At 43.3% G+C, this 27661-nt stretch overlaps 1 protein-coding gene across 4 annotated transcripts in view; it reads right to left on the bottom strand.

The window, feature by feature from the left end:
• The window catches only part of nap1l1 (nucleosome assembly protein 1-like 1), an 88661-nt gene that overhangs the window by 22204 nt on the left and 38796 nt on the right, over window positions 1-27661 (bottom strand). For 2 of the 4 annotated variants that reach the window (XM_084330437.1, XM_084330439.1), the window contains exons 3-9: window positions 23183-23268; window positions 18791-18893; window positions 14268-14409; window positions 12170-12262; window positions 9271-9411; window positions 8715-8786; window positions 4983-5122 (exon numbers count right to left, since the gene is read on the bottom strand). In XM_084330437.1, the coding sequence (XP_084186563.1) occupies window positions 4983-5122; window positions 8715-8786; window positions 9271-9411; window positions 12170-12262; window positions 14268-14409; window positions 18791-18893; window positions 23183-23268 (777 nt within the window). The remainder of the gene's footprint in view (window positions 1-4982; window positions 5123-8714; window positions 8787-9270; window positions 9412-12169; window positions 12263-14267; window positions 14410-18790; window positions 18894-23182; window positions 23269-27661) is intronic. The other 2 variants (XM_084330438.1, XM_084330440.1) reach the window with 1 other exon arrangement.

Genomic DNA, 27661 nt, shown 5'->3' with positions numbered 1-27661 from the left:
TAGCTCCGTGTGTGTAGATGTTACAGCATAGCATTCTCCCTTTCTGTGTGTGTGTGTGCGCGCGTCTTTGGAAAGACCAGATGAGGTCAGAGGAGTTTGATGTTTAAATGTTATTTAAACATAAACAATATAATACATAATAAATGTAGGCCTATACATGATCATGCAACATCAACTAATTGTTGTAGGAACGGTTTGGGAGAGGGAGGTTGTGAGTTTTGAGTTCCAAAAAATGTAGCTTAAAGTTTAAAGCTCAATATATTAAAACGTGGCACTTTACAGTGAACAGGAGGTCTATTTGTATTAAAAACAATAGATTGATTTTCCTTTAAATGTCTGGAAGAGCTCAAAAATACAAATGTCAAATGATATTTTGATTACCTTTTTTTTGTTGATCTAAATGTTACTGATTGTGTTAAATGGGCATATGATATCATCTCATATCGATCGCAGGCACCTGAATCTAATCGTATCGTATCGTGAGAGACTGTGATATCGGCAAATATCGTATCGTTGTCAAAAGAATCGATATCGTATCGTATCATGATGAAACTGGTGATTGCCACCCCTAAGACTAACTAGGGGCAGGTTGGTGTAGACTGACTAGGGGCATGGTGGTGTAGACTGACTAGGGGCAGGTTGGTGTAGACTGACTAGGGCCATGGTGGTGGTGTAGACTGGACTAGGGGCATGGTGGTGGTGTAGACTGACTAGGGGCATGGTGGTGGTGTAGACTGACTAGGGGCATGGTGGTGGTGTAGACTGACTAGGGGCATGGTGGTGGTGTAGACTGACTAGGGGCATGGTGGTGGTGTAGACTGACTAGGGGCATGGTGGTGGTGTAGACTGACTAGGGGCATGGTGGGGTAGACTGACTAGGGGCATAGTGGTGTAGACTGACTAGGGGCATGGTGGTGGTGTAGACTGACTAGGGGCATGGTGGTGGTGTAGACTGACTAGGGGCATGGTGGTGGTGTAGACTGACTAGGGGCATGGTGGTGGTGTAGACTGACTAGGGGCATGGTGGTGGTGTAAACTGACTAGGGGCAGGTTGGTGTAGACTGACTAGGGGCATGGTGGTGTAGACTGACTAGGGGCATGGTGGTGTAGACTGACTAGGGGCATGGTGGTGGTGTACTGACTAGGGGCATGGTGGTGTAGACTGACTAGGAGCATGGTGGTGGTGTATACTGACTAGGAGCATGGTGGTGGTGTATACTGACTAGGAGCATGGTGGTGGTGTAGACTGACTAGGGGCATGGTGGTGGTGTAGACTGACTAGGGGCAGGGTGGTGTAGACTGACTAGGGGCAGGGTGGTGTAGACTGACTAGGGGCATGGTGGTGTAGACTGACTAGGGGCATGGTGGTGTAGACTGACTAGGGGCATGGTGGTGGTGTAGACTGACTAGGGGCATGGTGGTGGTGTAGACTGACTAGGGGCATGGTGGTGGTGTAGACTGACTAGGGGCATGGTGGTGGTGTAGACTGACTAGGGGCATGGTGGTGTAGACTGACTAGGAGCATGGTGGTGGTGTAGACTGACTAGGGGCATGGTGGTGGTGTAGACTGACTAGGGGCAGGTTGGTGTAGACTGACTAGGGGCAGGGTGGTGTAGACTGACTAGGGGCAGGGTGGTGTAGACTGACTAGGGGCATGGTGGTGTAGACTGACTAGGGGCATGGTGGTGGTGTAGACTGACTAGGGGCATGGTGGTGGTGTAGACTGACTAGGGGCATGGTGGTGGTGTAGACTGACTAGGGGCATGGTGGTGGTGTAGACTGACTAGGGGCATGGTGGTGGTGTAAACTGACTAGGGGCAGGTTGGTGTAGACTGACTAGGGGCATGGTGGTGTAGACTGACTAGGGGCATGGTGGTGGTGTAGACTGACTAGGGGCATGGTGGTGTAGACTGACTAGGAGCATGGTGGTGTAGACTGACTAGGAGCATGGTGGTGGTGTAGACTGACTAGGGGCATGGTGGTGGTGTAGACTGACTAGGGGCATGGTGGTGGTGTAGACTGACTAGGGGCAGGGTGGTGTAGACTGACTAGGGGCATGGTGGTGTAGACTGACTAGGGGCATGGTGGTGTAGACTGACTAGGGGCATGGTGGTGTAGACTGACTAGGGGCATGGTGGTGTAGACTGACTAGGGGCATGGTGGTGGTGTAGACTGACTAGGGGCATGGTGGTGGTGTAGACTGACTAGGGGCATGGTGGTGGTGTAGACTGACTAGGGGCATGGTGGTGGTGTAGACTGACTAGGGGCATGGTGGTGTAGACTGACTAGGAGCATGGTGGTGGTGTAGACTGACTAGGGGCATGGTGGTGGTGTAGACTGACTAGGGGCATGGTGGTGTAGACTGACTAGGGGCAGGGTGGTGTAGACTGACTAGGGGCAGGGTGGTGTAGACTGACTAGGGGCATGGTGGTGTAGACTGACTAGGGGCATGGTGGTGTAGACTGACTAGGGGCATGGTGGTGGTGTAGACTGACTAGGGGCATGGTGGTGGTGTAGACTGACTAGGGGCATGGTGGTGGTGTAGACTGACTAGGGGCATGGTGGTGGTGTAGACTGACTAGGGGCAGGTTGGTGTAGACCGACTAGGGGCATGGTGGTGGTGTAGACTGACTAGGGGCATGGTGGTGGTGTAGACTGACTAGGGGCATGGTGGTGAACCCTAACTCAGGTGACCAGGAATACCTGTTTTTTCCAAAATTCAGTTCAAATGCCATCTTGGAATAACAAAACAACGATTGTGTGCAGACAATTGAAAATGTTGGGTTCCTTTCCACTGTATTTTTTGCACTTGTTTGTTAAGTTACTGGGAATACCCTTTCCTTGTTTTTGCTCATTTTAACAGACAAAACACAACACATTCTAGTAATTCTGGTTTACACCTAACCCTTATTATTGCTGTTATGATTTCCAAAAATAAAATCTCACCAATCTTTAGTAAAATAGGAGATTTAAGTGTTTATCTGGAATTGTGAGGATAGGTATTCGCGGTAAACTGGGATCAATATGTGAAACGTAATTATCTCCTAAAATAATTGGCCACAAAAGACGAAACTCATTTTGGTTGTTCATTGGGGTGCCAAGATCATGCCCAAAACATATCATGCATCTGCCATGAAAATTAAGCCTTTTATGTTTGTTATCAATTGAAGGCCATGAACTATGTTGACTCATATCCCATACCCGGATTTTTCCTTCAGATTCAGCTAAATTTGAATTCTCTTGAGATAACTCGGGGAGAACTATGGTATTATGTTACATGATGATGATATCCCTACAAAACAACCAAAACATTTTAATTCTCTCTTAAATTGGAGGAGATCGTGAATTGGTATTCCCGGTAACTTAGGTCAACTTTAGAGGTCCGCCATCCCTCATTACATGATGTTTTTTTTTTAAAGGTGAATTATTTGGCATCTATAACAATCATTCTTGACATGAGGAGAGAGAGAGGAGAGAGGAGAGAGAGAAACCCGACACCTGTGCCGCGCAGTCTCTCCCTCCCTCCCCCCCCCCCGCCCCAAGTGCCCCCTCTCTCTCCATCTCTCTCTCCCTCCAGAGCGCACGGGCCCCACTCCGCCTCGCAGCATTGAGGAAGTGGCTTCTTCCACTCTCCATCTCTCTCTCCCTCCAGAGCGCACAGGCCCCACTCCGCCTCGCAGCATTGAGGAAGTGGCTTCTTCCACTCGCTGTCTAGTCTAGGTAGAATGGGGGCGGGCATTAGCTCCAACCACAGAGCCAATCGCATCACTGTGCGCTACCCAGAGCCCGAATGACGTGACTCAGGCCTTCAAATCAAAATGGCCTGATTTACTGGAGGAGGAAAGGGGCTGGGCTGAATCTGAGCAATCCGCCAATATGGTATTTAGACACTAAAACACATTGATACGAACTCCTATTACTATAATACAATGCTAGAGACTGAAAAATGACATTTATAGTACATAGCCCCTTTAACCGTCGGTAGTGTGATAGTAAAGGGTTAACCTTCTGTAGTGTGGCAGTGAAAGGGTAGGGTTAACCTTCTGTAGTGTGGCAGTGAAAGGGTTAAATAAATAACTTATTTGGAACTTAACCTTGTGTTTGCAATTTTATTGAAATTATGTTTTTAAGTTGCAAAAAATAAACTTTATTGCACATTATTTTTATTTTTGTCTTCCTGACAAGAGCACAGCCCCATCTTGTCTGAAAATCATGGGGAAAGTCCTAGACTTGCAGCTTTTAATTTGAGGGCGTTTACATCCACATCAGGTGAACCGTGTACTAAGGGATTGTTGAAACCGGGAAAGACATTTGTGTGTATATGCAGGCTATATAATGCATTATTAGCATGTGTTTTAAGGACTCCTGGTTCTCAAAGTGTGGTCCCCCGGGGCCCTTGACTCCTGGTTCTTAAAGTGCGGTCCGCCGGGGCCCTTGAGGACTCCTGGTTCTCAAAGTGGGGTCCCCCGGGGCCCTTGAGGACTCCTGGTTCTCAAAGTGGGGTCCCCCGGGGCCCTTGAGGACTCCTGGTTCTCAAAGTGGGGTCCCCCGGGGCCCTTGAGGACTACTGGTTCTCAAAGTGGGGTCCCCCGGGGCCCTTGAGGACTCCTGGTTCTCAAAGTGGGGTCCCCCGGGGCCCTTGAGGACTCCACAGGGTGCCATGAAAATGGGGAATTTTAAATTCAAACCACTAATTTCTTCACTAGAAATTTGCACAATAAAAGGAACATACACAAATCACATTTGTAGTTTCATTCTCTCCTCCAGTCATCTCCACACCTACAGCCAATTACGTAATTCTCAACATGTCTTCGAGGACCAATGTCAGAGAGACTTGTCAACTAACTACATTGCTCTTGACTTTTTGTTCATAATTTCTTTTTCATTCTGATTATTCTGTTTGACAAAGCTTGATATGATTTATTTAGAGGAATGTAATGAATACATGTTCAAAAATAAACGTTTCATTCATTCATTCTTACCCCGTGCAGCCCATGATCTCCGGCCCGTCGAAAGAGAAGGGGTCCGTCTCGTCCGGCTCCGACCTCATCTTGTAGGTTTTCGTCAACACTGTGTTTGTGAAGAAGTCGTTGGGCTCAAAGTAGAAATCTAATGAGAAGCTCTGGAACAAGACAGGGAGACATCACGTTAGGGTTTCCAACACCCTGATGAAAAGCAAAGGCTTCACACATCTACTCTTACAAACCGATGACCTGCACCCGTTTGGGTGTGTGCGTTCATTTAATTTCTACTAAGGTTTCCACAATAAAACCGTGTCAGACTGTCAGAGGGTACAGGTTGTGGTAGCATGCCACAATCACATGGATATGGGAACGACTTTTGTGGGAGAAATACAAGAAAACGCATGTAAATGAAAAATAGCTGATGTGAAGTGTGAACTAAAGATTAGTCAAATGTGTCATCATTATACAGCACAAATACAGTACAACGAAAAGAGATTTGTCATCTGACCAGAGTGCAAATGTAACAGTAAAGTGGAATAGCAAGGTAAATAAACTGGATATAAAATAAAAAAATTAGTACTACCGAGTAATGGTGCTAATCAGATGTATGTACACAGTGATAAAGACACTATGGTAGCAAGTCATACTGGACAGTGGTATAACTCGTAGGAGTAGGTAAGGGATATGTACAGATATGTAAAAAAGGATTAGACAGATGTGGATAAATATAAATGTATGTATATGATATACAGCATTATTGTACATGCATCATACAGAGTTATATGGGTTATATGCAGGTGTATGTGACCGCCGGTGTCAGAAATGTTCTTTTTTTATAAAAAGATTTGCCTAGCACTCTTTATTTTGTTATATTTACCTAACTCTGTAGTATTATTTCGTTATTGTCATTCATATTATTGTCCGATTTTGGTTGTTATTCTTTTGTTTTTCCCCGGACATTGCCTACTGACTTCCGCCACTGACTGGACACTACTCCATATAAGGAAACCGCCAACAGGGCGTGCAGGTAGAGACGCCAGGGGCGCTACAGACGAGGCGACCGGAGGGCGTCTGCAGATACACGTCGTACTCCTGATCTACGCAGCGACCGGGCTAAACCAGGCGCGTGTGCAAGTATTGCATTGGCGGCATACTGTCCATTACCAACACCTGCTAGAGCTGTCGCCACTATAGGCTGCTAAAAACGGAAAGACTGGCTTCCTCTAAGATTTCAGGTCCGAGGAGGACGGACGTCCAGCGCTCTCCGACTTGGAAACCGACGGCGTCTTTCCTACACCACACACGTCACTCAGTCTAGACTGCTGGTTTTGCACCACGCTTATTTGCACATTTTGTAGCCTCAAATATTGTAAAGGTTATTGGTTTAGTTAGTTGGCGCCATAGGTTTTTGTATTGTACTTTTGTATTTTTGTAGTATTGTATTTTTGTAGTATTGTAATTTAGCATTTTTGTATTAGATTCTTATAAATATCAATTTTTTTTATAATAAATTATATATTTCTATATCTATGAACGGTTTCAGTGTCAGTCTCTCTCCTGCCATGTAAAGGTTGTTTTGCACTCACCTGGTATAGATAACGAACCTACCGGTATGCGTTTTAATTTTAAAACAGTATCACCCCGGGGACTTTAACCATGAAAACAAAAGTGCAATCTGTAAATAATTGCTCTTTATTTGGTTTTACAGTAATCATGCACTAGTCTGCACTTTATACTGTGTAAACCAATTAAACTATTGCTGTCATTCTTAACACATTGACTGCCGTTCGCGTAGATCTACGTTTCTGTCACCCGACGGTTGAGTGCGGGAAACGTAGATCTGTCACGGTATTTCTTTTATTATCTATTGCCATTCATAATTCAGCGGGGCACCTTGTGCATACTGTTCTTAGTGTATCTGAGCTGGCAGACGGTATTATACCGCCCTCTAACACCTTCGGCCAGTAATGCACCCCGTTAGAAACGGGTTGGTTTCTTTTCTCTACAGAGCTGCGGCATGGGGGCGGGTCCTAAACACTCCGGCAAAACACACACTTGTAGGGATGCTTTAGACTACTGACCCCGCCCGCCCGTTGAAGAGCAATGTCCAACAACGTCGGAGGCACGATCGCTGTGGATAACTGGAATGGCAATGAGATTGTTGGATTCTTTTTTTTCATTACTTCAGAGACCAGGTAAGGACAATATATGAAAGCTTGCGTTGATCTGATATTTATTTCTACTGCGATTGAAGCCATCTGTGTTATAGCTGTTTGGCTGTTTTCCGTTGGGTTGCAGGGGCGCGCCGGTCTAAATCACATTGCATGTGTGCACGACGAAGGATAATAGTGATGATCTAGCGTTGATTTCAGGAAGATCCGATAATCAGGCGAAAAATTACAACATGTTTATTGAATTACACAAAAACGCTGTTTTCGTGTCTTTTCCCTGGAATTGCTCAGAAGCGGCCGGACTATGTTCATATTCAAAACGGTATAAAACGGAAATGTACGGATGAAAAAATTATCTGTTTTTTGCACGTTGACCAGAAGCAGCTCAATGAGACTCGACAGCGTTATTAGACCCATAGCTATACTATAAAATATAGGTTTAGGTCTACAAAGTACAACTACGTTTATATGGGGTTAATGGACGGCACAGAAGTGGTCACTTCCCGGAAGGGGCGTGGCATTGAGTGCCGACGACGAGATTAGTCATGTTAACTCGCCATGCGTTGAGTGCCAATGACGAGTTCTCGTCTTTTTCTCGTTTTTGCTTTTATTAGCAATATCCATTCATTTTTCATCCATCCAGCCTGACGTCATCATTGTGAATGGGTCTGAGCTCGAAAAGGGCAAATACCGTCTCCCGGATGGTAATGCACATCATTGGATTGGATTGGGTGGGCATGTGCATCAGAAAAAAAACTCCGGTCCCGGGGTTTCCCTTCTCGGGCAAGCAGTAGCCGTTACCACCTTCACTGGCGAGGCTCGGAGCAGCGTCCATTATGTGTTTTGGTGCTATAACGTTGGATCAATAAACGCGATCAATATTTGGAATGGCGATCAGGAATTGGATTAATCTTTTTGCAGAACATCTGATGTGAAGTAAGGACTGTATTTTACCAGTATTGGGTTAATCAGAGGTTTTTTTCTCAGCCATCTTGTGTGTGTGTGTGTGTGTGTGTGTGTGTGTGTGTGTGTGTGTGTGTGTGTGTGTGTGTGTGTGTGTGTGTGTGTGTGTGAGAGACGTTAGCGCTGACCAGGTCATGGATAATAGATTTTTCAGCCCGCTTCTCTAGCGTGCATAAGTACACATATACTATCGATAATCTAGCGTTTATTTGAAAACGATTCATAAATCAGCCGAAAAATTTCGCGTTTTGTGTATTCACTAAAGAGCTATTATCGCGAATTTCTCTGGAATTACTAGAACTCTCCAAAACTATACTCTTATTCAAAATGGTATAAAACGGAAATGGACCAATGAAAAAACTATCCGTTTCGTACATGTTGACTGCAAGCAAGTCATTGATAAACGAGGGGTGTTTTAGACCCATAGCCATAATTTAAGATATAGTTTAAGCCTTCGCAAATTTCCCCAACCTCCCATCGACTCCAGTGCTGGCACTCTAGCCCATATATGGTAAAAGGGGCGTGGCACTCAATGTGTTAAGAGTAAGTGCTCTGGCAAGTTCTATGTGACTGAATTGGCCACCATCACATATAGAATTCTTCAGCTTCAACTCACCATAGGCTGGCCTGGATCTGAGAATTTAACTTTGATATCTTGTAAAAGTTTAAGGATGGGTTCATCGTGTTCCTGCAAAGAAATGGGAATGATTTTCAATATTACCCACAATACCACTGGAGGAATCACTTTTTCCAACATTGATTTATTCGTCTTCACTTTCATGTTAAGGTCATCCGTTAAGTATACACTTTTCAACAGCTAAAGAACATGCATAACACATATCTAGGGTAATTATATGGGTGTTTCTTTCCAAAATAAGAAAAAAAATAAACTATTCTTGCAAATCGATTAGGCCAATGGACAATATACTGTTTCTCTCAAGACCCCCCCAAAACCAATGTTTGGTTTTATAAGATGCAATTACCTGTATGTTTAAACCAAGATCACTAAAAAAAAAAAACAGGTCTGGCAAGGCCTTGGACCAGAAGGTGGCGGCAAAGCGCTATTTATTCCCTCCAAAAGGAGCAGTAAATGTGTTTTCAGTGACCTAGTTTCCCTGCAGCTTATTGTCTGGGCTGCTGCTGCTGCTTCTCTTACGGCTGGCTGGCCTCACCTGCAGCATGTCACTGAGCAGGTCCACGTTCTTGAAAACAGTTAACCAGAACTCTGGGATTCCTTTGGGGTCCTCCTTCTCCTCATCTTTCTTCTCCTTCTCCTTCTCCTCCTCCACCTTGGCCTTCTCCTTCATCTCGTCCTAAAAGAAAAGCACAAGAGGGACGACACGAGTCCTCGTCCTTAGAAACTACAATCTTGCGCCATTTTTCCTAGTTCACGGCACCGGCTGGGCGATTATGGGGAAAATACCAAAACCACAATAGCATAAGTGTAAGGGATGTTTTTCCATACAATAACTGCTCACATATAAAAGATTATGTTCACGGCATGATAATGTGAAGGATATGAATAGTAAACAGAGATATCGTCATTTTCAAATTATATATTCACTCAAAACATTTCAGATCTCATTTAGTGAGAAACCGCAGTTTTACGTGCTTGTTTGTGTAGTACACAAGATAACAATATCACAACATCACAGTATGTTCCCTCTGAAGGGCTATGAATGACCACGTTGAATTATTCCCACGGCACGCATTGGGCTTAATACCAGAGCGGAGAAGAACTACCTCCATTAAATGTTTAATTCACCATTACAGCGATGTTGCAATACTCTGAAAAGGAAAAAGCAGATACCATCTGTTTGCATGCAGATCACGTCCGTTTGCGTGCAGTAATGTGCGCCTGTGTGGTTAAGAGTAGGTTAATCTCTGGTGAGAGTCCCAGGGTGCGTTTTAACAAGCACGCCAATATTCAAATTATTTGGGATTAGGGATGGCCGATATTATCGGCCGATATTGGCATAAAAATTTGATATCGGAAAATATCGGTATTCAAAATATATATACCGGTATATATATTTTTTTTTTACATTTATTTAACCTTTATTTACCCAGGCAAGCAAGTAAGAACAAATTATTATTTTATTTATTGTCAAAGTATGCATAATGTTGCGTTAATTACACAACAAGAGATATGTAATGTTAATTACCTGAAATTATTCAGTTTTTGGGGGGGGGGGGGGGGGGGGGGGGGGGCCTGCATATATCGGTATTGGTTGATATCGGTATCGGAAATTAAGAGTTGGACAATATCGGTAATATTCGGTATAGGTAAAAAAGCCAATATCGAGCATCCCTATTTGGGATCCTCGAGCATTTGGTCAACGAGTCGGCCATACAGCTCTGCCCCAAAGCCTTAAAGGATAACTCCACTTTTTTTTTAAATTAGCTTATTTAACATCTTCCCTGGAGTTAGACAAGAAGATGCATACCTTTTTTGTCTCTGTGCGTGCATTTTAGCTTTGGGAATAGACGCTCCGTTAGCATAGCTTAGCTTCATCACTGGAAGTGGGGGAGGACAGTAGCCTTACAGTGCCTTACAGTGTATTGCAAGGTCTGACATTGACCAAACTTGATATGCATGACCTTGGTGGGCTCTAGGTCAACTCCTGAAAAGGGGGTCAATGTCAGACTTTGCAATCAAAAGTTAGGGGGCTAATAACCCTTGCCATAATTTCAGTGCGCCCCTAACTTTTGATTGCAAGGTCTGACATTGACCCCCTTTTCAGGAGTTGACCTAGAGCCCACCAAGGTCATGCATATCAAGTTTGGTCAATGTCAGACCTTGCAATACACTGTAAGGCACTGTAAGGCTACTGTCCTCCCCCACTTCCAGTGATGAAGCTAAGCTATGCTAACGGAGCGTCTATTCCCAAAGCTAAAATGCACGCACAGAGACAAAAAAGGTATGCATCTTCTTGTCTAACTCCAGGGAAGATGTTAAATAAGCTAATTTAAAAAAAAAGTGGAGTTATCCTTTAACTTGAACACCAAATACGAACAAGCTCGACCAAAGCAGTTTGAAAGGAAATGCGGTAATAACTTTGTAATTGGGTACACGGAGCGTCACAAAATGACCCCAATATCAAGCTCGTCTGAACATTTACGAGTTACGGCAGTGATGCAGTTATCGGAAAAGTATACAGACCATCTTTTCTGTGTTTAAGGAAACCACACTTTTATGGCTCCGTTAATCATTTCCATGGATACAGTGAATAAACAAGGCTACACGGACACCGTGAAATTAAATGATTGAACTTTTCCAACTAATTGATTGAATTTATTTGAAAATTCATAAAAGATACAAGTAAAAATATATATTTTTTTTACAAAGCCCCAAAATATATATATATAATGTAATAATAATAATAATACGAGTATAGACTTAATAATATGATTGCAAGATGGCACCGGACTGTTCAGCTGCCTCTCCGTGGGCTCCGTCAAGACCTCGACTCTTTCAAATAACAATAACGTTATAAAAAAGGACTCACGCAATGTTTACTAATAGTTGATGGGGAAATAGATTTGGGTCAAAAACTGTTAGTTTACATCCTCTTTGGGCAGAGATTTTCAACAGTGGAACATCGTCCAACTTTCTGCGTAGGCGCATGCCGCACAAGTTCAGTTTCCGCAGTATTAGTACTCTCAATACCCCTATTTCTCATGTAATACGACGTTGGTGATGGGAACATGAAAATGCTTATGAAACACCTTAGAGAGCAGATGATTGGAGTGAGGTGAACAAGAGTTAGATAAAAACATGTATTATATATAATACAAATGATTGGAGTGAGGTGAACAAGAGTCTCATTAGATAAGTTATATATTTTTATTGTGGATGTTATTTTCCATTGGAGACATAAATTGCAGTTAAAAAAAGGTAATAAATTGCGATATTACAATATTGTGACTAGTATAGTGATAATCGTGGGGCCTCTGGTGATTCCCACCCCTATGGGTCCTTGATATAGGGGTGGGCCGCCACAGATAAGTCTATTTACTGGGGGGGAACAGGGGGGGGGGGAGGCATGCAGGCGTAGGAGTCACCTGTACCTTCTTACTTACTGTGAGCTCTTCTTCCTCATCCGCCTTCCATTCGCACTCCTCGTCTGTTGGCTCGTAGGCTGCTTTGACAATGTCGCTCCTCTGGGGACGGACGAACAAGTTGAGATTTGTACCCACATTTACCAGACTCCCTCGTATTAGCCTACGTGATCTCAAATGCATTCAATCTGGATCTCTTTCTAAAGAGTTTATACACAATGACTCCCGTGACTTTATACACTTTACATATATATATATTTATTCAAATGATAAATCCTGCACTGCACTGTCTTTGTCCTGTGTCTGTTGTTATTATGTGAAAAGAAAATGTATGGAAAAATGCATAGTCTAACGCTGAGACAATTACCAATGTGGTTACACATATGGCTTAATAAAGGAATCTGAATCTGTGAGCATATTCACTATACTCATGTCACGGTCACGCCTGCCATCGTATGGAGCAAACGTTCACAATCTCCTTCATAATAAACTAAAATAAAAATAAAACAGCATTGCGAAAGTTTATTGTACAACGTTAAGTCATTGAAGGGAAAACGGAGCAGGAAGCGAAGATCTCATTACAGATTGAACCCTCTCCTCCCCGTTATACCACCAGGCAAAGGGGAGAGGGTAAAACCGCTGGGCAACAAGAGCAAAGAAAACAACTAATCTGTGTAAACCAAGATAAAAGAAATAATGAGCCGACCTGCCAAGACCACGCATTATTTCCCAGGAGTTTGGCTGGCGGCGGATGCGGGACGCTGTGTGCATGCGTGTGTCCCCCAGCCCCACCTTTCCCACTTAAAGTGTCCCCCTCCCCCTTCCATCCTAGATATTCAGGGCTCCAATTGGATCCATGGACCGGCCTCCGTCTGATTTTTATTTATTAAAATATTTTTTTAATCAGAGACTCTCCTGCTAAATCTTGAGTGAGCTTCAAAGCGCAGACGGGAGGGAGGCTGAAGCCAGCGAGGCTGTTTGCGCCGGATAAGCGGCAGCAGCAGACTTATGGAAATCTCTGCATACAGATGACTTCAGATGCTGAGGGGGGAAACCACATCAACCTCAGTGTTACAGGATTGGTTCACTCTGAGACGCCGTTTATTTTTTTAGCTGACCACGTATTAGCGCGGCTATTCGACTATTCAAATGACGTAGGTATTGGGGCAAAAATGTGGCAACGAAATTGCAGACGCTTTTATTTTGAAGACAAAAATTGTAATAAACACATCCCGTCTAAGCGAAGAAAGAAGATCTAAAGGGGTTCTAAGGAGTATGTTAGTTTGCTTGCCAACGTTAGCCTGGCAGCTATTGGAGCTATATGGCGAGTATTTTCAGATTAAGAGCCACAACTTCACCTTGCAATCTAATAATGAATGAGGTTAGGATATCTGAATATTGATATGCCTTCAAAGTCACAGCCTATACAGAGTCCTCATTCGAGTATTAATTAGGCAGTGCCTCGTATACTACTACGATATAATACTGAGCTAACAAACCCAGCCACAGACAGCGTATCACATTAACATGGCTGGAGGGTTAAGACTTCCAATCACTTGTGAATAGCTTTACAATCGCTGGGGAATAGAGATGGGCAAAATTGCTTATTTGATAAGTCACTGGGAACTATTCGAATACTAATCAAAGATAGTTTCAGGAACAAAAGCATTCATTCCAAAAGTTACATCACACACTTGAAATGTGTGAGCTTAGTGAAACGACTGGCAAACGTACAAACTTTGCTACAATGTAACAACTTGCGTGTCTTTCTTCATCTTTCTTTTCTGTTCTCCCAGCTGTTAAGACCGTTACACTACCTGGCTAGATAGCGCAGCGGTCTAACAGTAAGTAAGAGTCCCCTCTCAATACACTACACAGTGTAGGCGCCGGTAGAAACAAGTTAAAATATATTTTTTTGAGAGAAACCAATACGTGCATAAACCATTCAATCGTTTTATAATCGATTTGAAATTCGATGGCCCTCCCCTACTGTGCAATACGCGATTTGGGATGGAAGTGACGCCCAAAACGATGTACAGTTCTACAGCAACAGCGGAGAAAGTCAGTGAATAGTCAGAATCAGAAGGAACAACTTCAGGGGACGTACTTTGTCTAACAGCGGCTGGTAGAGAGCGGCGTACTTTCTCTCCAGTTCGTGCACTTCCTCGTAGAACTTGGCCTCGATGTGGGCGCATTTCACTTGGAGGTTCTTTAGGGCGTTGACGCGTCTCTTTACCACCTTCGGTAAGCTGGGGGACAACAGAAGAGGGGGGGGGGGGGGGGGGAATACATGACATCACTGCTGCAAAAAGGTAGACTCATGAGACGATGTGCCTCAATGGGCCAGTGATGGATAGAAGAGGAAGGACAATGGAAACATTTATACAAGACAAAACAAAACTGGACTGACCGGTAGGCCAAGTCACAGCTGCACATTCATGTAAGGGTATACACAACTAAATTCTGTTACATCATTCTATAATGAAAACTAAATTCAGTCGGGTGAGAAAATAGAAAAAAAACATCCCGTCTAAGTGAGTTGTTTTTTTATGGTGGGTTGCAATAATGCTAGCAGCATCCGTTTCCTTGTGTCAAGAATGTCACAGCTGTAGCGATGACTTAAGGCCGATTTATGCTAGGGCCTTATACAACACTTGACACTCGACAGCCATTGACATAAAAGAAGGCGTGGAACGATGTTAATCATTTATGCTTTGGCAAAGGTTTCGGTTGTCTCTATGGTAACAGAAAATGCAACGCTCCCGACTGAGTTCACCTGCTCTGCCAATCGTTCCCCTGTCCCCTCCATGTACTGTATAAAAACATGTGGCCTAGCATAAACCAGCATTTGGAGTGAACATTCATCTACGGGTATATACACAAAACCAAGAATTCTGTGACCACATCATTCTGCAATGAAAACCAAAATGCAGTCGGTGATTACTATGTAACGCTAGAAGCAGCATCCGGTTCAACAACAACACCACCACCACCACTAACCCAATTACCGTTGCCAGGAGCTCAGGGAATCATAATGCAACGTAGGGCTGGGCGATATGGCCAAAAACGTTAGCGTGATAAAATAATAAAATAATTTTCATATAACTCGATATCGATAATTATCGTCGATATACATTTCTGTCAAGTTTAATTAACTTCTTATGGCCGGCACCGACGGGCTATTCATAGACTCACTTGTTTTGCTGCGATAGAACCAACGAAGAGTCGAAGACGTCATTACAAGACGAGTTGGAGCCGTCGCGTGTCAAGCCAACCCTTTGAGAAGCGTTGTGGTCCCGGCTTGAATCTCCATGAATGTGTCCATGTCCATATAAATCCATTTTGTTATATCCAACAGTCTGAATGAATGTTTCTCGTTATTATGCCGCGTGATTTCAAACCACCAAAACAACTGAATGTCTCGAGTTGATGTCATCAGTCCGCGCACATTCTTCTACGCAGTAATCACGGCCCAGTGCATAGATTATTATATTCCACCAGGGGACAACCTACCGCCACTGGATCATATGCATGTTGTTTGGTCCAAGCTTGGAAAATCGATATATCGAAACATTGCGACCACGTTTCATGTTTATTTCGAGGAAATAATTTATCGCGATGATTATCGCCCAGCCCTAATGCAACGATCACACAACTACACACCACAATGTCAACATTGTGCAACTCATACCTCATTGCACGTTACCCTAAGTTGTACCTCATCCCATTTCTGCATTGTACTGTATATTGTAACTCAGTTACAAAAATTGTTCTACTCTGTATTGTATATATGTATATTGAACACTTTTGTTTACGTACTTTTGACTTTCTATTTTATACTTATCTATTTTTATCTAGCACACTCTCGGGAGCAAAACAGAAAAAACCTTTCATATAAAATAGGGCTGTACAGTGCGAGATATATGTTGCACGTGCTACAGCAACATAGATCTGTGCGATGAATGGATTTACTTCAGTAGCACTGGTGCGATAGGCATTCGGTTCATATAGATACTCTTATTTTGAAAATCCTGTGGCGGGTCTCATTTCCGCCACAAGCGCAGCTCCAGTCATAATATCTATGGCTCCGGCAGCTAACAATGTTCGGTTCCTATCGATTATTTATCGATTTATTTATTTATTATCGATTATTATTATCTTTATTTTGAAAATCCCGTGGCAACTCGGCGAGTCATATCCGCCCAGTCCGTGCTAATGTCTGCTGGCATTAAAGCAGAGCAGGGCTACAGAGCAGTGTGCCTATTTTGAAGTCAGGAGTATATTATAGTAAACTGAGGATTACTGAGGATGGACAGATAATGTTGATATTCAAATATAAAAAAATAATAATAAATGAATTCATGATCATCATGCAACATAAAACAATTGTAGAAACGGTTTGGGAGAGGAAGGGGTTTTAGGTTGAGTGTTGTGAGTTGTGAGTTCCAAAAAAATTTACTTGAAGTTTAAAGCTCAATATATCAAAACGTGGAACTTTACAGTGAACAAGAGGTCTATTTGTATTAAAAACAATAGATTGTTTTTTCATTTAAATGTCTGGAAGAGCTAAATAAATGTTTCTCAAATTATATTTTCGTTACCTTTTTTGAGTTACTAGTTAATAGTTAAATGTTACCGATTGTGTTAAATGGGCTTATGATATCGTCTCATATCGATTGCAGGCACCTGCATCGTATCGTGGCAGATATCGGCAAATATTGTATCGTTGTCCAAAGAATCGATATTGTATCGTGATGAAACTGGTGATTCCCACCCCTAGTAGTCCATACATCCAACACCAAATCCCATAATTCCTTACACGCAACATGTCTGGCTGTGTGACGTCAACTTGTCAGCATGAAAATTACAAACATGGCACTGCAACTAAATAACAAATACAATAGGCACATTTGTGACTTACAAATATAACACGTTTTATACTTGTGCTACAAGATTTTGGCCTGTGCTACAAAACTATCAACCTGTGTAGCACCAGTGCTATGTGCAAAAAAAGTTTACGTACAGCCCTTCTGTATTTTTGTACGACAACTAATAAAGAAACTTGAACTTTGGTGAGGTGGTGTACTGCATGTATGACTGGGTGACACAGCCTGCCTGCCAGCAGTAAAGGGAAGTAGGCACACTTTCCATGCAGAAGTAACAGGGGCTCTGCGGTGCATCCAGTGTCACTGCCTCGGCTGGAATGCACTCTTCAGGGCACAGCGTCTCACTCTCACTGTACGCGTTCCTATCTGATGCAAGGGCTTTGATCAAAGTCTCACAATTGAAGCCGTTGTGTAATTACGGCCAAAAGCCCCTTCGGCTGCAATGATGGAGTAGGGCTGGGCGATAAAACAACAACGATAATTATAATATAATTAATATATTTTAATAATCGATAAAAATTATTTCAACGTTTTTTAAAGATACATTTTTTTTTTTATTGTGTGTGACCTGCAACAGGGCGGCTTTAAAACCAGAGACAGTGGACAAACTTGTCTTTCTTGCAACTTTGGCTTTGCTTGCCAAATGACAATACTGACCAAATTGATTTATTTTTCTCTTGTCTATTTATTTAGTTTGCCTTGTAATTTAAAATACAGTTTGAAACCGTCTGTACACAGTAGGCTATGTGTGCTAGCAGAGCTAGTCTCCAGTCGCGAGTCACGGTGCACGGTGGTTTGTCCACAAAAAAAGGAGCCCGTTATCATCACTGACATTTTGGTAGGCAAACAAAAGGCAATAGTAATCAAACAGGTCATTGTGATTGAATTTAGAACCAAAACAATGAGCCGTGCTTACGTTTTTGTGCCATATTTAATAGGACATACCTGGCACATCGAAAGTGCTATGAATTGTGATTCGGTGAGCAATATTTCTGGTTCTGGGTCAATTACCATGTTTTGGACCTGCCTATTAAAAACCCCACCCTCTTTTCTTGATTCTCCAAAATCGCAACGGGAGTGATTGGAGGATCGAGTGCATGCAGTCGGTTTAACAACAATCCTCAAATAAGTGTGACACACTGATCGGGGGACGGTGGGAGCAGTGCTTTGACAAGGTATTCCTAACCCGTTAGTGTTGCCGCCATCAACACGCCACCTCCATTACTTGGGGAGGTGAGAAAGCCAGCAATGATTCATCAAGCCAGAAAACAGCCTCCTCCTCAGAGCAACATCCTCCATTGATCAAGTTAATCTGTTGAGAGCTTTTGAGCCAAGCAATATGCCGTGCTGTAGCACATGCCCTTGGGGGGGGATTGCCGTAACTCACGTTTGCCATGCAAGTCGTGCGCGCTTTAAATTGATAGAAGCTGTGCCAGGAACAGGTTTTTATTGAGATTTGCTTCATTGAAATCTTGCATCGTTTGCCTCAAGATTTATTGGCCTAGTCTTGGGGTGTCCTTCCTTGTGTGGGTGAGACAGGGAATTCCTCTCGTGTCTCCCCTACTACAGTCTCCCTCTCAGCCTTCCTACAGTCTCAATAAAGAACAGTCTCTCCTGTGTCTCCCCCACTAGTCTCCCTCTCAGCCTTCCTATTGTCTCAATAAAGAACCTTCTCTCCTGTGTCTCCCCCACTAGTCTCCCTCTCAGCCTTTTATTTTGGCTCGACTCAGAAAAGTAGCCTCACCTCTCCATGTAGCCTGACGGTGACCCCACCAGACCGTCCAGCCTCTCCTGCAGCGCGGCCAGGATCTGTGGGTTCTGCATCATCTGTACTGTGAGCTGACGAGCTGTGGACACACACACATACAAGTTAGCTACATTTTCACACAGGTACACCAATGTCAAGCAAAACTGTGCCAAATGTATCCGAACAAACACTAGCTGGAAGATTACTAGGGGACAACAGTGGTTCAGGAGGTAGAAGCCTAGAAGGTTCGTGGTTCAATCCCTGCTCCTCCCGGCAGCGTGTCGAAGTGTCCTTGAGCAAGACACTTAAACCCCCCCCCCCCCCCCCCCCAACTGCTCCTGAAGAGCAGGTTGACACCGTGCATGTTTGCCTTTGCCATTCGTGTTGAGTGAATAGGTGAACGTGTGGCCTAAGTAAAGCATGTTTGGATAAAAGCTGCTATATAAATGCAGTCCCATTTAACCAACGCAACATATACATCAACCTACATATTTGACAGGCATCCCATTACATTACAGTATCCAGTATTCTATTACAGCATCGTCCATAGTATTCTATTATATCATTGACTGTCGTCGTCATCATGACAAGAGAACTTGGCAAACGGGATTGACTCGTTAAATGACAATCGTGGTCAATAAGCTGCGGTTATGGCATTGATTGAGCCACATTGGATGGAAGGAAGGGAACATCATGTGAATACTATTAATATAGAGTTCCATGGGTTATGTCACAGTTTGAGTCCCGTGACTCATGTTCTACACATCATCTCTTATTCAGTGTCGTTTTTGAAATAACAGAATAGTTGGCAGCCTGCGTGCAGTACTCATTAGATGAAACATTTACAAGGCACTACCATCAACAACGCCAGCAATGCAAGTCATATACAGGTAAACACATCAATGATACGCTTGTCGCTTAGGATTGTGGTTTACTGTCGATTTTAAAGCATTTTAAGCCAAGTCTGACTGATGTGTAGATAGTTGCAGGCATCGTTCAAATGTATGAATGTGTAGATTATAAAACGAGTCCTAGGACTGGCTGGGACCCACAGGAAGAAGAAGAAGAAGAAGAAGAAGAAGAAGAAGAAGAAGAAGAAGAAGAAGAAGAAGAAGAAGAAGAAGAAGAAGAAGAAGAAGAAGAAGAAGAAGAAGAAAAAACTCAGTCAGGAGGCATCAAGACACATTCCCATCATCTCTCAAAGCGCTGGGAGATCAGAGGAGATGAGTGAGGAAGTCCCGTGTCTCTAGTGACGGATCCTTGGCTTAGAGCTTAGCTCGACCAACACTCGGCGTCGAGTCAGAAAACACACGTGCGCTGGTCTCCACGGCGAAGCGGCTCAGAGCCTAGAGCCATATGAAATCCGCGTTCACGGAATCGCGGACGGAATCGCGGAATTGACCAATAAAAATGGAATCAACTGCAAAACGTGGAATATTGCAGAATTTGGCCTAATCTGGACTGAAATTCCGTTTTTGGGTGGAACGCTTGGTGCACACGCGACCGGGGAGGCGGACGCTAGAGCGGGTTACACACAACACAGGCAGTCTCCCAAGCGTCTCGCTGCTTCGGTGTTTACATCGTCAAGAAGCTAATAAATTCCCCAATAAGCCCTCAATTCAGAGCAGAGCAGTATCCTAATGACTTTTATGCCTCCGGCGATAAGGTGTTTTGCTAATTCTGTCAACGTTCCGTGGACTGGAGCCACAAAAACACTTGCGACACTATTGTGATTAAATAGCTATAACGTTAGGACATGATCGCTTCTAGCTAAATCTAGTGCACCCATCCATTTGTTTAATGCAAACGAGTCATTATACACTGCCCTTTATAATCGAAATAAACTTAAATAGCTATGAAACGTTTTACAGTACATAGGACTATAGATGGAAATTATAGCTTCTTGCTAAATCTGGTGCAATCCATTTGTTTAATGCAAACGATTGTCATTATACACTGTCCTTTATAAACGAAATAAACTAAACTAAAGGTGCCTAAATTATGCATTACTATATTTCATCACAATAAAATAGATATAGCTAGGCTACTGACATTGTGATAATGTCAGTAGTAGCTAGCTGTATCTATTGTTTACACTTGAAATGTGTATTTTTATTTTGTCACAATATTATTTTGAAAAGTATTGTGTAAAATGTAACTGTATTTCTGAGTTGCAGCACTTAAAAACATTAAATGGACTGTTATGTCATATTCAATTGTAGACATTTATTCATTCCCACTTATTAGACACTATTTCTGATGGTAAAATGAGCATAAAAAGCTAAATACAGAATTCTGAAATATTAAAACGGAAAAAACGGAATTTGGGAAAAAATAAAATGGAATTTGGAAAATAATAAAACGGATTTCATATGGCTCTATCAGAGCCTCCTTCCAGAGACAAAAGAAGCCACCCAACTCCTCATCCAATCAACAGTCATCTCCCGCCTCGACTACTGCAACGCACTGCTAGCTGGCCTCCCGGCCACTGCCACCAAGCCTCTTCAACTCATTCAAAACGCAGCGGCCCGCCTGATCTCAAACCTACCGAAGTCGGCCCATGTCACCCCACTTCTTAGGGACCTGCACTGGCTCCCCATTGCTGCACACGTATCCGCTTCAAGGCCCTCGACCTAGCATACCGTGTGGCAAAGGGAACCGCTCCCGCCTACCTCCGAACTACACAGCCTCAAGACCCGTACACTCTGCATCTTCTGGCCACCTCAGACCTACTCCTATCCGAGCTCCGGGAGGGTCATCAAAGAGAAGCCGCCTATTCTCAGTCCTTGCCCCACAATGGTGGCATGAACTACCCACCCCAGTTAGGACAGCCGAATCCCGTCCAATCTTTCGCCGTCGACTAAAGACGCACTTTTTCAACCATTATCTGAAATAATAATAATAATAAAAATTAAAAATAAACATCTAACCCTAACTAACCTTACTGTCATGCACATGTCCGAATAAACTAACCTACACTGTAACATGCAACACTTTGATGAACATTGTTACTCAGCTGATAAGAGTTGTACCCTTCCCGATGACCTGTCGTACAGAACTTGTAAGTCGCTTTGGATAAAAGCGTCAGCTAAATGACTAAATGTAAATGTCCCCCACTTTCAACAGAGCGCTGCGGGTGAAAACCTTGCATCTCCAATTTGGGTAAAATGCCCATGTTTTTATTTGAATTGAAGGTTCACATGGTTATAATCACAACGTCCTGGGTTTGAATGTGGCCTAAGACCTTCGTTGCATGTCATCCCCCGCTCTCTAACCCCAGATGTCCTGCCCCTCACTGTCCTATAAAGCAAACGAAGCCCTAAAATAAAACAGGAAATTGGGGTAAAGATAAAGGTAGTTTCTTATAAATTTTCCTGAAAAGTTAACCCTTTTGGGGATACAAGGCGTTGACCCGACACAGCAATATGGAAACACTTCCTACTGCCGCCTACAGAGCCCCCACCTCCACGAGAACAACAACAAGCATCTGCAACAACAGAGAAGACGGGGCGGAAGAGAGAGCGAGGTCGCTGCATAATTTACATCGTCGAGCCAAGCAGCCACGCTCTTGCCGTGGGGTTTCAAAACGCCCAGTGTGCTTGTGAAATCTCTTCTGTTACAGATTTATGAGACCATCACCGACTCCGCCCGCCCCCCCCCCCCCCCCCCCCCCCGGCTGAGTGACAGCTCAGAGTGGCAGTGGCAAATGACTGGGCGCGCCTGATCAGCCCCAACAAGAGGCTAGCTGCTTCAGACGGCTATTCAGACAGCCTATAAATACACAAGAGGGGCAAACAAACCACAAATCTAATTCCATCCACAATGGGCGGCAAGTAGGCTAATGCCAGAGAAATTATCTAATGAATCATTTATTGAACATCAAAGGAGGACAGATAAACACCATCTTTATGTGCCTAAAAAAAAAAGCAGTGGATTCATGTCATCCAGCTCAACTGCATTTCAAATCTATGCTGGGCGAATGCAAAAAAAATCATCCAAAGTCCACCTCATAACTTGGGTCTAAATAGTAGGGCTGACCCCAAACACGTCTATGGTTCAATCGTTGCCACGGTAATCGATGCCTAAATCACCATTTCGAATGCTTAGTTTTTGACATGTGCCCACGTTAGAAATAGCTTGAAGAAATAATAATCCAGCATTAATTTCATTTTGAGAATCAGTTCTTCTCAGTCAAGGATATCATAAGAATTTTCACAAAACCCATCAACCACATGGCTCATTTACACACCGCATTGAAACCTTTCCATGGAAAGAATGATGCTTGGATTATTCAGTGACAAATACAACTGAAGCTTCAAATCCCTGCTGAATAACGAGCCGAGATGTCCAGATCAACAGATGACTACTGCCACAGAGCAGAAGCTTCACCTTTGTTGTTGACGTCTTCTCCAGTTTCCTCCTCCTCCACCTCCTCCATGTCCTCCATATCTGGGTCCAACTCCGCTTGGTCTTTGCTGCTCAGGGGGTGGGGGGGAGAGAGAGAGAGAGAGAGAGAGGGAAGAAGGGAAGGCAGAGATAAGTGTCAACCAAAACATGGACAGACATGGAAAATGTGTGGCTCTGTACACCACCACAATGGACTTGACATTAAACAATCAAGATGTACTGCAACTGCAGACTTTGTAGGAATTAGTTTCTACATGTACACCCCACATCTTAACACATTCGGGGCCAGACCCGAAATATCTCGGGTTAACTCTCAATGCGCTGGGCACCAAACCTGAGAAATCTCTGGTTTTAATCGTTATTTATTTTATTAGCTATATCCATTCATTTTTCATCCATCCAGCCTGATGTTATCATTGGGAATGGGTCTGAGCTCGCAAAGGGCAAATACCGCCGCCTACCCCTCCTGGCTGGTATTGCACATCATTGGAATCCCTCTGGCTGGGGCTGTGCATCGATCTAAGAAGTCCGGTACAGGTTTTCCTTCTCGGGCAAGAGTAACGTTTATCACACATGACTGGACTGGGGACACTCGGAGCAGCGTGGATTGTGTTTGACATAACGTTGGATCAATAAACGCGATCAATATTTGGAATGGCGATCAGGAATTGGATTACTAATCTTTTTGCATTACATCAGATGTGAGGTAAGGACTCTATGTTACCAATCTTGGGTTGATCAGATGTTTCTTTCACCGCCATCGGAGTGTGTGTGTGTGTGCGGTTCGCGCCGACCAAAGTACGGAGAAGCGATTTTTCAGACCCTGCTTCTGTTCGTGCATGATGACACATATCAATAATCTAGCATTAATTTGAAAACGATTCATAAATCAAGCGACAAATGGCACGATTTCTAAGGAAATACATTGAAGCTCAATTTGCTAGAGTTTATTGAGATTAGACAGAACGCTCTAGAAATATATTCATATTCACCACGGTATAAAACATTGGATAAAGCACTGGCGCTTGACGGGCCATCAGCGCCCTCTGCTGTTGGCCGACAATGAGTTAAAGGGGACAAAAAGTAATTGGACAAACTAACATAAATGTCACTTTTAATACTTGGGTTCCTTTGCAGTCATCGACAGCCTGAAGTGTGGAACCCATAATGGACACCACCAGACACTGGGTTTTAGGGGTGGACGGTATAAACGGTATACGGTATAAACGGTATGAATTTGCTCTACGGTATGGATTTTGACTATACCGTCTAAACCGGTAGTGCAGCTCTAAAATACCAATGACGTCATGTAACCACAGCGCGACTATTTCACTCGCATTTGCCCCTAAAAATAGATAGAATTAGTCATAGATAATAGATATGTGCGAACTGGAAAAAGTTATTTAGGAGGCTTCGCGCAGTGGGCGTGCCAGCCCCTACCGCACGCATGTAAACACGGATCTAGTAGTCTAGTGGGACGGGACACGGGAGCTCAGCTGTCGGCGGCGTCTCCCTGAGCTAACGTTAGCTTAGCTACCGTTACAAAATGACCCAGTCAACTATTCACTTTTAGTTTAATACATGATGAGGCATTGTCTAACCGAACGGTATCTAGTCGGCCAGCTACCGATAGCTCCTGACATCAACAAACGCTCCACAAAGTCTAGTAGAGAGAGACGTGTGTGTGCTACCTGTTAGCCGTTAGCTCACGTTAACGCGAGTTAGTTCACCGTTCAAAACGAAATGTCCCATTGAACTAAATAATTCACTGAGGCGTTGTATTAACGTTATATATCCGGCTTAGCCGGATAGCTCCTGATATCAATGTCTTATAACACTGATTCGATGCGTATTCGAGCTGAGGGCTTGCTAACGTTATTCCAATATAATAGGGTCCAGGTGCAGCGCCGGAGAATCCTGGCCGTAGCTCTGCTCGAGGCTACTCGAGTATAGGTCCAGCTGCAGCTCCGGAGAATCCTGGCCATAGCTGGAGGCTACTAGAGTACACACAGACAGTGGAGCTTGTTGCGTGGTGGCGATGTCTCGCAGATAATACAAGTACAAGTCTAATTATATAATATATATATTTTATAAAAAATAAAAAATAAATTATATAAAATATTTTTTTTTATCAAAAACGATGATACCGTGATATATACTGTTACCGTCTATGCTTCAAATTATACCGTGATATAAATTTTAGACCATACCGTCCACCCCTACTGGGTTTCGTCCCTGGTGATGCTCTGCCAGGCCTCTACTGCAACACGGTCTTAGTTCCTGCTTGTTCTTGGGGCATTTTCCCTTCAGTTTTGTCTTCAGCAAGTGAAATGAATGCTTGGTTTCAGGTCAGGTGATCGACTTGGCCATTGCATAACATTCCACTTCTTTGCCTTAACAGTTTGAGTGCCAGCCATTAACACATCCACCGCCGGAAACGCTTTAAAACGTTATTGCCCGCCATGCTTATACCGCCAGACCACGCTGTACAGCGATATTGAGATCAATATTTCATTTTTTCGCCATGGCATTCATAATTCATATATACACCTCCAGCGCTGCAGCTGGACCCTACAGCTAAAAAAAACGACGTCTCAATACCGCCGCCTGGTGGATGGTCGGGCGAGTTACACTGGTAAACAGGATATGGGGGCTGTGTGTCAATTTAATTCGTCCGGCCGTCAGATATTGTTGCATGACTCCCGACAGACAATGTACATATCGATCGCTTTATAAACTTAATAATCTATATGATTTCGGCGTTTATTGCGACATACAAACCGGAAATGGACCTAGGCGATCGACGTCCTATACCTGGGATCTTTCACCGCCAGTCTCATTGACGCACGGTAAGAGGACGCTAACGCTATTTTCAGCCCAATTGTTTATTCTTTTCACTGCAAACCGATCTGATCAATATATCACCCATACTACATAAAGCATTTACTGACTATCATATACAGTTGCATTTTTTAATATAGCGTGTATCGGGAATAAACGGCAGTTGATAATCTATATATGAGTTTATGCCTATAACTCACGTTCTATGAATTACTGCAGAAAACGATAAAAACACATTCTAGAAGGTATTTTTGGAAGAATCTATGAATGAAAAAGTATAACGTTCCTACATCCTGAACGATAGATAATCGATGTTGAATGGGCCATAGTAATGTCAATTTAGCAATACAATTTAAAAAGTTATAGCCCTGCCAAGAAGGTGAACATCTCCATAGGCTTAGAGTGGTGGCAGTGAGGCTACATTGATGGATATAACCGTGGCAGGGAATGTGTTAACATGGTTAAATGCCAGCACCCACTTCAATGATAGCGTTGTGATCGCATAATCTCTGTTTTAAATTATGGCTATGTGTCTAATCTGCCCGTCGCTTATCAATGACTTGTTTGCAAGTCAACATTGTCTAAACGGATTTCTTTTTCTTTTTTTTTAATGGGTTCATTTTCGTTTTATAGCATTTTGAAAAGCCCTCGTTTTTCAGGAAAATATATAGATTCCGTGATAAAAGGAATTTACTGGAATATTCTAGCATACACAAAAACGTTGTCATTTTTCGGCCTATTTATGAATAGTTTTCAAATAAACGCTAGATTATCGATAGTATATGTGTACTTATGCACGCTATAGAGGCGGGCTGTGATTCTTCCTGTTGTGGAAGAAAGTTCAGAATGTTTCCTTTCAAAGGAGACAATACTCATGCATGTGCTATAAGTATAAAGTAAAATAAATCGCAAATTACTTTGGATATGCAATAGTCAGGCGTGTTATGCAAAACTAGCCCATATTTGCCCGACCCATGAGTGGTTAACAAAAAGCACAGTATTTAACAGGCTATAACAAGAAGCCAAGTCATCAACTGAACAAGCTTCCATCCCTCCCGTCACTCTGGGAAGAGAGATGGGTGGTGTTACAGTGTGTGTATTAGGCTTGGGCGGTATACGAGGGGGGAAAAGATCAAAAAAAAAAAAAAATGGTAGCCAGTTCGCCTGCAGCACCGTAGTTAGGGATGGGAATCGAAAACCATCCTAATTGTCCGATGCCTGGAAACGTGTGCCTCCCGTGACTTTCGATTCCCTTATCGCTGCCAGGTTTTCCCGACCGTTGCGCATTTCAAAACAATAACGTTAGCGTTAGCATGTAGCCTAGCCATGGCAGACTATTTGATTCTTTAACACTTTGAGTGCCACGCCGGGTTTTCCTTTTTACCCCCTTGATGCCACGGTCCACTTCAATGTTAACGTTAATATCGCCTAATCTATGTTTTAAATTATGGCTATGTGTCTAATCTGCCCGTCGCTTATCAAAGACTACTTTTCCAGTCAGTGCTGTCAAGGCAGATTGGTTTTTTATCGCTTCATTTCCGTTTCAGAGCATTTAGAAAAGCACCCGTTTTGAGATAAAAAACTGTTCATTCTGGACCATTCTATGATAATAGTCTTTTA

This window comes from Notolepis coatsorum (genome assembly GCF_963971535.1).
Source record: "Notolepis coatsorum genome assembly, chromosome: 15".
Lineage (NCBI taxonomy): Eukaryota > Metazoa > Chordata > Actinopteri > Aulopiformes > Paralepididae > Notolepis > Notolepis coatsorum.
The sequence above is the reverse complement of the archived record's forward strand: the minus strand, read 5'-3'. Positions and strand labels throughout refer to the sequence as shown.